At 41.5% G+C, this 11,321-nt stretch overlaps 1 protein-coding gene across 2 annotated transcripts in view; it reads left to right on the top strand.

Annotated features, from left to right (window-relative positions):
* Positions 1–88: 88 nt before the first annotated feature.
* Positions 89–11,321, top strand: part of STIM2 (stromal interaction molecule 2) — a 73,792-nt gene continuing 62,559 nt past the window's right edge. For both annotated transcript variants that reach the window (XM_080386196.1, XM_080386198.1), the window contains exon 1: positions 89–434. In XM_080386196.1, coding sequence (XP_080242322.1) covers positions 224–434 — 211 coding nt within the window. In that variant the 5' untranslated portion in view covers positions 89–223. The remainder of the gene's footprint in view (positions 435–11,321) is intronic.

The following is an 11,321-nucleotide window of genomic DNA, read 5'->3' as shown; positions in this document are numbered from 1 at the left end:
GGCCCGGCCCCGGCCCCCGCCACGGCCCCCGCCCCCTCCCGGGTGACGTCACCACGCGGTGACGTGTCGCCCGGGCGGCTCGGCGGCGGCCGCCGGAAGCGGCGGGAGGCGGCGTGGGACCGGCGCTGAGGCGGGTTCGTGCCGCCGGAGCGGGCAGCGGCGGAGCTCCAGCCCCTTCCTTCCTTCCCTGCCCTTCCTTCGCCTCGCTGCGACGGCGATACCCATGAGCGGCTTCCGAGCGCCCGGCGGGCGGCCGGCGGCGACCCCGGTGCCAACCTGCCTGCTTCTGCTGGGGCTGCTCCTGCCCGGGCTGCTCCCGCCCGCTGCCGCCGGCGGGGGACGCGACCCGGAGGCTGCGGACGGCGGCGGTGGCCGGCGGGGCGGGCGAGGAGGCGCCGCCGCCACTGCGGCGGAGACGGCGGCTGTCGTGACAGGTAACGGCTCCCACGCGTGCCGCCGGCGGGGCGGGGGGAGCATCCCGTCGGCGGGGGACACACACACCGGCTGCTGGCGGGGCCCTGCCCCGCCCGGCGCGGTGCGCGGCGCTCCGGGGCCGCCTCCCTCCGCCGCGGGCCCAGGCACGATGCGGCTCTGCAGAGGGCGCGGGCCGGTCTGCAGGGGGCCCGGCTGCGGCGGCGGCACTGCGGTACTGCCCCGGCGGCGGCCGGCCGGCCCCTCTGCCCCGCCCGGGAAGGCGCCCGCCGCAGGCTACGCGCGGGATCCCGCTGGATAGCGATGCTGTTGCGACCCGGGGCCGCCGCTTCCGCGTCGGCTCCCGCGGTGCCGCCCGCCCGTGCGGGTGGGTGCCTGGGGCGCCGCCCCGGCCCTGGCCCGCCGTGCGCCTCTGCCGCGGCTCCCGCACCCGCAGGGCGGCTGCCAGGCGGGATGCGGGGCGCCCTCCCGGCGCGGCGGGGGGGGCGGGCTGCGGTGGCCCCGGGGCGGGGAGGTGACACCCCCCCCAGCCCGCTTGCGGGTCCTGCCGTGCCGCCGCGCAGCTAGCTGCAGCGCCGGCCGGGAGCCCCGTGCTGCCAAGACAAAGGTGTCCATCCCGCGCCCTCGGAGGGGATTTAGCCCTCGAGAAAAGTGTCGAAAGCTTTTCCCCCGCTTCACTTAATGGAAACAAGTGAATACATTCGTACAGCCGTGCTTGCGGCAGGTGGTAATGCCTGCAGTTGCGGTGAAACATTTAAAATAATCGAATTTCAGCAGGCGTCGACGGCCCTGGATTGCTTATACACATTATGAACCTGTCTTGAGCAGTTGGAAGCTTTATGGTCTGCAGGCTTTTCACTTAGGAAGATGGGGTTTGAGCGTCAGGTAGTAACTCGAAAACATTTAGAAGTTTGTTGCGTCTCATAGTGTGCTTTTCAAATAGCTCGCTAATGGGAGGGGATGTGTGGAAGGTGGAAGAAAATCAAAAACCATACTCCTTCTGAATTAGTGTGCGTTTCTTATCAGAGGAAAAACTTCTGATATTGTTTGGAAGAGTATTGACATCCCGAGCTGAAATTACTGAGCTTCAGTGGATGAAACATGCATAGGTTTCTTCTCAACATAACGCTTTAAAAACGTTAATTGTAACTACTGGAACTTCAACGGTGTTCCCGCAGGAACTCTGAGATGGAGGTGCAAGGCTATGTGATCTAGCCGATCTTGTTTGAGGACACAGTATTTCTGAAATACAAATTGTCCAATCTGTAGGCTTGCCGTATAAACTAAGGAAGTTGGAACATCCGCAATCTGTGAAGCAGCAGTCAAACCTCCCAAGGGTATTGTGAAAATGCTGTGTTGGAATAGCTTTTTTTTCCAGACCATAATTAATCTGGTTGTAGGTGGTATTTAACAGTTCTTGCTATTATAGTGCTGATGCTGTCTACATTTCATGCTTAATCAATCTTGATGTGTCAGTGTCTGGAAAAAAGACTATTTTATGGACTATAAAAGTACAGAGATGCTTGTCAGCTGTCGTGCTTTTCTCCTGCAGTGAATCTGGTAAAGAAATACATTTATTTGAGAAATCTAACATGTTAAGACTGGATTTATTGTGCTACATGAGTTTGGTCTGGAAAATATTTATGGTTAAAACTCATTCTAAGATGGCTTTTAATCTTTAGGAGGTTTTTAACATAGTTCTGTGTTCATCCACTCGATAAATAGAATGTTTAAGTTCATCACGCAAGTTTTTGCCTGTCTGGTAACTAACCCCCAGATAGTTTTAAGTTACTCTTTGTAAAGCTGGAAGAACTCTTGAAGGTTGGGAGAAAATCAGATGATGTGTTCAGCGGGTTGTTTTGCTTATCTTATAGGGAAAGAATGATAGATAATATAAAACCTGCAGATGTGCCATGGATTTAAGAGGGATTGCCAACACTCATCTGGAGAAGAACAGAAAAAACTTAATTTATGTCATTTTAATAGGTTTGAGAAATACAGTCCAGAAGATGAAAAGCTGATAAGGCTGTGCTAGGAAGAGGCTATCAGATACTTGGAGGTGTATGGGCTTAGGAAATAACCCAGGAGCCCTAGTAACAAATCGATCTGAATAAGCAATGTTACACAGCTGGCAAAAGTGGGTGCTATCCTTGGATATGTTGATCCAGTTTAAATTACAGAAGGCATCTGTTTTTTTTCTTCTTGGTTGCACTTTCGTGCCTAGTTCAGTGTTAAACAATCCAAAAAATGCAGAGGAAAGTAGCAATGTGGATAGAGAAACTCAGCCTATCACTGATGCTAAAAATTTTTTAAAGTATTGCTTTATTTTGCAGGGTAGAAAAGGCTGTGGGGAGTGTATATACAATAAATAGTTCACACAAGCATATTGATTAAAAAAAAAAAAACTTTCTGTTTTCTTGTTAAGAGGAAGTAATTGTCGTGGGTGAGATTTAGGTTAAATATAGACTGGAAAGTTTTTACCTATAGCAGTCAAATTACGTAGATTGTTCAGTAAGTTCCTATTATTGGGGGCTTTTATTGTGTTAGAGGAGAAGCTGGCAAAGTTTATCTAGACAGAAAAACTAGATAGCTAGACAAGTTTATCTTGACAGAAAAGGTATGTATAATGAATTTTATGACTAGGAAAGAGCCTAAGATTCTACTCCTGCTGTATTTCATTGGATATTCAGGGATTTACTCAGTTGTTTATATAGATTAACATTACTGTTGTCTTCCTGTGTATGTGTGCCTTTTTAATGGTGATATTTATAAAATGACAGCTGTATATGTAACATCTGACACTGTGATGAAGGTATTTAGTCACAATTATGGAAATCAGATCAACAAAGCTGTGTTTCCACTGGATGAAACGTCATGAGGTGATTTTCTACTCATTATGGCTCTGTTCACTACTGAATTTGATAGAAAGTTTTAAGGAACCTTCTGTTCTGAGTCTGAAGACAACATGGGGTTTTCATGTTCAGTTCATTCATTGACTGTTAATTACGTTGCTTTTTAATTTTGTATAGTTGTGGATTCTTTTCTTGTTTAAAAGTCTAAATTTAGTCTGTGATCATGGATTAATTTGTCTGCCTTTCAGGTGAGACAAAGAACCAGGACCTGTATTTGGCTAATAAATTTCTCTCAAATAATGGCTTGTAGTACTGAGCTAGACCGTTTTTAACTACAGCAGTACATTGTATTTACTGAAGAAACAATGGACAACATAATGTAACATTTTCCTGAAAGCCATTCAAAGATTTGTTTTGCTTTTAATCGAGTTTCCATTCTGGAACTTTTATATATATATATATATATGGTAATAACTTACCTATCATCTTAACACTCTGAGCTCTTCATATTAATTAGACTTTGGCACTTGAGAAGTGAGGCTTTCTAGAAAACGTGTCTTTTTAGCTGCAACTTGACAATTGGTTTAAGCCATTCTAATGTGGGTGGCTGTTGAAGGGTGGCTTTCTTGTTTGGAGTTGACCCCAGCTGGCCAGGCAAGCAATATTGTTAGCAGAGAGCTACTAGGTGTGGGCATGCTCATTCCAATACTTGCAGCCCACAAGGAGGGAGGGAGTTCCTGCTGCCTTTGTGCTTTGTGCCCTGCTTGTCCCCAGTGTTGTGATGAGCGCTGTCAGTTGCTCTAGCTTGCAGGAATGTGAAGAGAAACACAGGCAACAGAAAAATCGATAGATTTCTTAATCAGACTCTTTCCTGATATGCTTTAAGCACTAGTGCCAATGCAACGAAAAGGCAGGATGGGACTGTCCAGGTGGGATCATCAGTGGGGAAGAAGGGTGGTCTGCCTCCTGTGATTTGATGGTTTGAGCATAGCTGTCCATAGAATTGCATCAGTAAGGTGACTGTAAAACTGGCACAGTGACCTTTTTTTGGCTTGAATAATCCATTTGGAAGTTGGTGGTTATGTGTGTGGACTAATACAGAGTGCAGTGACTTTGGTCATGTAGCAAATGCGCTGATCTTAAAAGGTTGTGAGCTATGAGACTTCTGTCACTTCCCTAGCAAACTGCTTTTTAAGGCTGGTAGATTTTTTGTTGGGTGGGTTGTTTTTTTTTGTTATTCCATTATTACTTTTTGTTTGTCTTTAAGTACTTTATGTTCTAGTCTTACTGTTTCTGTTGGGAGAAATTGAAAGTTCTTTTTCCACTAAAGGATGTCAACTTCAAGCCATCATTTGCTTTCTGATAGCATCTCAATGCAGTCATCTGCCCCTGAAATCCAGCTGGTTTCTGCTCTGTTCTCAGTTTCATTAGGTTTTTAATTTCTTAGCATATTCTTTATTTTTAGTAATAAGGAATAGGAGAAATCCAGCAAACAAGGTTTCTGGGTTTTGATAGCTCAGTTGGCAGCTGGTGAATTGTCACAACTACTAGATATAGCTAAAAAAGCTGTAAATGGCTGGATTTGTAGAGGTTCTTGAAACAAATATTAAAAACCAAGCAACCAAGGAAAATCTTGGCTTTATGTAGCAGAGCAGCGTTGGAATCCCACTCAGATAAGATCTCAAGCCCTTGTAACTTAGCCATAGCTGAGTATTTTTGCCTTACAGCCTTCCAGTGTTATTACCGTAACTCTTCAGTGCTTCTGCTAGTGCATTCTGCAGCTTCTGGTGTACTGTGAGCTTTTTTTCCTTGACTGTCAGCATCACCTGTTCTGAAGATTTCCCTGGACTTACTGTGGGAATTAGCCAGGTTTAGTTAGTATTTTGTGTTTCTTGTCTTACAGTAGCAGAGCCTGCCTTAAAACCCCTCAGTGACCCTCCCCCTTTTTTTTTTTTTTGTTCTGTTTTGTTTTTTGGGTTTTGTTTTTGTTTTTTTTTAACTTGGTATCATCCCTCCATCAAGACGTTTTTGTGTTGCTCTTTCAGTTATAAGCTGCTCTGCTTTTCTGGGGACCTCTAGCTGGTCCTATGCAGTTTGGGCATGATTCATTTTCTTCTAACTAACCTCAGTGATACTGATCTACCTTAAGCAGGTTGAGCTGCCATATATTTGTCAAAAGAGGACTGAACTGACTGACGAGGCAGTTGATCTTGATAAGATTTCCCATGATGCTACCACTATGAAAACCACCTAAAAATGTAGTTTCCTTTTCTCAAGTTTGTATGAAGTAAGCAATTTATATCCTTTTAATTGATTTTTTAGCTTCCGTGCTGTAACTTATATGTCCCTTTTTTTTGCAGTTGGCATCAGGGGAGAGGAGCATATTGAGAATAGTTGTGATGATGTGGAAAAGCTAGGAAAATTACTACTTTTATTTTTGTTAATTTTTAATACATTGTCAAAAACTCCTTGGAAGTCAAAAGAGTATTATTTTACATAAGAGTTGGCTGTAATTTACTGCAGAAATCCTGACGTATGAGAAGACTTCATTGGGATTAGTCCTTTATATCCTATCTGTGAAACTGGCTTTTTAAAATACAGGAACTTGAGATGTTTCTCTTGATCATATATGGTATGTGTTAAGGATAAATAACCAGTATGTATTGTTGACCTAAAATAAGCACACGCACATTTTACAAACCAAGGTGAGTTTCAAGTTATTACATAAGTTAGTGTTATTTTGCTTTTGGATACTACTAAGTCTCTCCTGTTACTATGGAAACTATCTTTGCATTTCTGAAAGGGGGAGGGGGTGAACAAAATGATAATGCATTGTGAAAATTTAGAATCGGTATAACCAGAATATGATTATCTGGGTACTATAACATCTGCATTTGTTTACTTGATTTCTGTGAGCACTTGTAACTTAACTGAAGAGAGTTTATTACTGTATCTTTCATGTTTGTTTGATTTGTGGTGGGTTTTTTTTTCATTCTTTTTTTTTTTCCTTCTGGACCTTTCTCCTTTCCCTTCCAATCCCAAAAGCATGGCATTTTTCAGAGACCTGTTCGAGGAATCCTTAAGTCTATATAATGAAAAGTACTCCAGAGTTTTAACTAAAATCTGTCTTGACAATTGAAGATAATGTGCTTGTTAGAACAGTTAAGAATTTAACAGCACTCATAATAGAACTGTTGACTCATTTGACTCAACAGAATTTGAATTAACAGGTAAGAACCAGTGACGTTTTAAATCTCATTTCTGTGGTCTCTAGCACAGACTTTTAAGTTTATCAGGAGAAAATTTCCTCTCTATGCAGACAGTGTTATACTGTTGCAGGCAAATATTGCTTCTCCTGTGATTCCTGGATGCAGAGGCAGGAGGGAACCTGCTGCTATTGCAGCTTGTATTGCTAACCACAAGCAGCACCACAGAAACTTGTGTAAATTGGAAGTGGTTGTTGAGGCTACTTGGACTGTGTGAAGCTTTAACTTTTGCAGTGGCTCAGAATTTATGGGAATGCAAAGATCGCTTTGATCATTTTCCTCTAGGCAATGCTTTCTGTCTCTTACCTTTTATTCTGCATCATGAAACATTTAAAAACTGTCAGCAGTTCAGCCTTCTGGTACTGTCTCCAATTAAAATTTTAATACCTGATTATTTTTTTGTGTGCACTTAGTTTCTGTGGTTGTAATTAATTTGTAAGAAATTGTCATTTGCTCAGCTTCTGAAACTGAGGTAAGCAATAACCAGTAGTTCATCTGAACCTGTTTAAAAACAAAGAAAACTTGTGGTAGAGTTTAATTGAAATATGTTTCTGTTGACTAAAAATTCGATGAAGTCATCTTGGATTTCTAAGCTCTGTGTAGTTTCTTCTTAAAATGGGAAACTTTCCATACATGAAGGTGTGGTATGGTGCTTTTTCTCACTTTGTGTTTTAGAATAAAGGAAGGGGTTAGTTGTATGTAGTTATAAGCACGTTACAATATTACACAGATAAAGGAACAGTTTTTCTCAGAACCATCAGGTGACTGTGTGAACTGAATTAGTTCAGATTCAGCGTTCTCTGCAAGTTAAATATGTTAATTTCCTTTCTAAATTTCACACAAACATTTTTTTATTTTTAATAGTAAACAACTCCCACAGGCTGCCATTAAGATTGGTCATCAGTAACTCTTGATTGTTTCTTGGCTTTTCTTTTGTACATGTAGCATTTGATAAATGAGCAAATGGCTTAAGTGATTTTTTTTTGGTTGTTTTTAGATTTACTCTGTTTACATGTAGAAATATGTTAAGTGAGTTTTGCTAGGAAGTTATCAACATAACTTTTGTCAATCTGCTGAATTTTTTTTTTTTGTCACAGGATATTACTTGGAATGCATTCCTCCCTCCTACCCTCACTAGAGGCAGTAAGGAGGTGAATTTTTTGTTTGTATTTCTAGATCTAAAGCAAATAAAAATAGTAAGTCTTATATTGTTTGTCTCCACTTATAGTCTGGAAATGACAAGCTTGATTAATTTTTCCTCAATTTGAAATGCTATCCAGTGCTTTTATTTGAAGAACAGTGAGCAAGAAATATATTGTTACTGAATAAAGAAACCCATCCAAACCATGAGGTCTGTGATTGTTTTGAAAGAAATATGAAAGTTAATTATTCTGAGTAGGAGACCTCCTTCTACTGTAGTTTTAGTTCTAGATTGCTATATATGGAAGGTTGCAAGGTAACTTCTTGCTGTGACATGGTATGCCTATATGACAAATGCTGTTGGCTTGTTATTTTCATTGCCTAAAGACTTACCAATTATTTTGAAATGAAAATGAAATTACTTTTTTCAGTGCTAAGTATTATTTACTGTTTTGCTAAATATTAGCAAATTAAACATCATTAATTAAACAGAATTAAATATATTACACTACATAATATCATATAGCTCCAATACTTACATTATAATTTGGCAGGAAGGAAAAATGTATGTATATCCTTTTCTTCTTGCAATTTTTAGTTGCAAATGAAATGCATCAAGGCAGCCCTTGCCTTCCCCAGGGTATATTTTTAATTTTTCTTTGAAAGACCTAACTTTGCCAGTACTTTTTTGGAATATGACTGCCTCAGTCTCTTCTCTTCTACCTGGTTTATGTTCCCGGAATGTATCTACTGAGACGCTGCTGTCAGAGCCATAGAGGACATTGTAGTTACTCTGGGAACAGCACCGTGATATGTCAGTGTAAGTACAGATACAAGACAATGAAATGGTTTCCATTGACTTCACCATATGAACCTGTATTACGTATTCACTGGGATTTCATTCAAAGACTGCATTTTAAGTAAATTAATATTTTGGGTTTGGTCTTAAAATGCACTCCTGGTAAGTGGTCTTACTGTGTGTTGCAGGCAATGATGAGAGATCTGTAGCTCTGCAGCCTTTGAAGGATGTTGCTTTGTAACTGGTTTAAATGGACCCTGGTGTAGGCTGTTTCTGCAGAAATAGGTGCTCTTCCTTTGTGCTTGTGGCTTTCTGTCCCTCCCTGACTGTTCTGTGTGTTCCAGCTGCTCCCTTAATATTATCATGGCTGGTGGTGAGCTAGTCTGGGGGAATTGATTGAGCTGGATGTTTGTATTAATTTTTTTCTCAGCAGAATCGGGCTTGCTTCAGTTCAGTGTGCAGCTGCACAAGGGTGTGCGTGAGAAGGTAACAGTGTTGGAGTAAGGTAGTATTAACGATTTTTGTAAAAGCCTATGCATGCCAAGTAAATAGAGATTGAGAAACGTGGATAAAGGGGGATTTAGCTACTTGCAAAAAGCAATGTTTTACACATTGTTACCACCCGTGAGGTTGAAAAATGGCATTCAAAATTGGTAAAGAAATACTTCAGTAATCCATAAAATTTGTAGAGGGAGACTTTTAAATTATCAGTAGAACAAAGACTTTAGTATGGCTTCTTAAAGAGAGAAGTTATCGTAGATGATAGTAACTTCACTTAGGGAGAAATTCATGCTTTGGAATGAAACCTTTGTTTTTGGAGTTAATTTGGGTTTTACCAGTTAATTCATTTTAAGAGTTCATGTCTCGAAACTACAATCACTTGCCTAGCATAACTATTTACTTATATAAAGCAAAACTGATGAAATGTGATTTTATTAAGACAGGATAATGAAGAGGAGTCCCATGCTTGATTCAGTTATAGATGATTGAAGGGAAAAACCCCCCACCTATCTGAGCTCTAAATGCATCCAATTGACTACTCTTACACTTTGTTATAAAGGAATCCAAGTAAAACTGGTTGGTTTCCTTTCTTAAGTAAACATCCTTCCTAGGAAACTATGCATCTGTGATGTGCTTCTTTTTTTGTCACAAAAGCATTCAGAAACTTGTTTTATGTTGCCTCATGTCTGTTTATAGTACCCTCTGAACAGTAGTCAAGGCTTTAATTTCTCTTGATGTTGATAAGTGGTAAGACTTCCTCATTTCAACAAAATGGAAGCTCTGTACACAACCTTGGCTGTGATCAGGTCCACAGAAATTGCTGTTTCCTTACAAAAGAGTGATAAGCAATCACAGGTAAAATGTTATCTTAACGAGGAGAAAAAGGATGCATCTTCACAGTACTAGATCATTACAAACTGAACTTTATACCATTTAGCTTAGAAGGGAGTGGAAGTTTGATGTCTAGTGAGATGATGAAGGGAGGGGGTTGGGAAGGGGGGGATTCAATGTAAACTGCTGGTGCCTGCAGAGATCTTTTTGGTATTTCATGATACTCTGTGATAGGATGATGAGAGGGTAGTGTTGAAGTGCAAGGAAGTAGGGCAGGGAGGGAAAGGAGGAAGGAACTTGTTTTAGCACTTTCATACTGTTAAGTGTGTACTTGGACTGGATTTAACCAAATAATTGGAGCTCTGATTAGCTGTTATACTTGAGATTTTTGGGAGTAATGGTGGATTGTTCCTTGGAAACAGCCTGGTTATCGATCAGGAAGAAATACTACAAATTCTGAAAAAAGGTAAATAGTATACTAATTGTTGTCACTTGAAGAGATTGTAAAACTAGGAGAGGTTTGAATAAAGCTTGCCAATGCTTTTGTATATATGTTTGTATGTATGTAAAGTGTGTATGAAAAGAAGCTAGCACTTGAATTTAAAAGATCTGCCCTGTGGCCATAGTTCTTTGGAAGCTAAAGCCCATATACTTCGGCAGCTGTGGTTTAGGCCTTCAGCCTGTCCTCTTCCTCATGCTGAGCTGTTTCGGTTTAGTTGTTGGGTTCATTTTCTGCTGGAATAATGTGCTGAAAATGGTGAAGTCAAGGTCGAATGAACCCTGGGCTGGAAGCAAGGAAGGCCAAAGAGGTGGAGGGACAGAGGGATGGAAGAGCACTGTGGAAGCCAGATGGGTTTCAGGTCTTAGGAGGTGTGATGATAGTGAGGATGTCTCTTTGAAACAGTGATAGTGAGGATTGTCTCTTTGGGGATGACTCTTTGAAATCATGAGTATTATAAAGGAGGCAACTCTAGAAAGACTGGTAATTATTTTCATGCTATGAGACCTGGGAGCATTGGTGGAAAATCAGAAGGTTTAAAAATAAGGTGTGTTCCACTGCTTTCCATTTTCCTGGGGGAAGGGGGAGAGCACACTGCCATGAATAGGGGGAATTGAACTGGGAAACTAATTGCCGTGGACTGTTTTGCCAACCAAAAATGGGTTGGGTTTGGGGGGAAAAAGTGTTCTTTGCCATCATCCTTTGTACTGTGCTATGGGCTGCCAGCTGGTGCTGTGCAAGGCTGAACGAGGTGGACAACTTTAGTCAGTGCAGCTAATTCGTATGTTTTGCTAGTTTTTTGTAAAACTGCAAGGTATCGTTGTGTTGTTTGAGGCAAGATAATTTGACAAAATACTTGCTGTTTTCCATTAGAATTTCATTTTTAGTTCTGTGCAAATGTTTGAAGTGACTGCTAAAGCAGAAGGAATAAGAGTAAAGTGCTTAAAGGAGAATGTCATAATTTTGTAGTAAGCTGCATTGGGATTTGTACAGTAAGTTTT

This window comes from Falco punctatus (genome assembly GCF_963210335.1).
Source record: "Falco punctatus genome assembly, chromosome: 1".
NCBI classification, from domain to species: Eukaryota; Metazoa; Chordata; class Aves; order Falconiformes; family Falconidae; genus Falco; species Falco punctatus.
The sequence above is the reverse complement of the archived record's forward strand: the minus strand, read 5'-3'. Positions and strand labels throughout refer to the sequence as shown.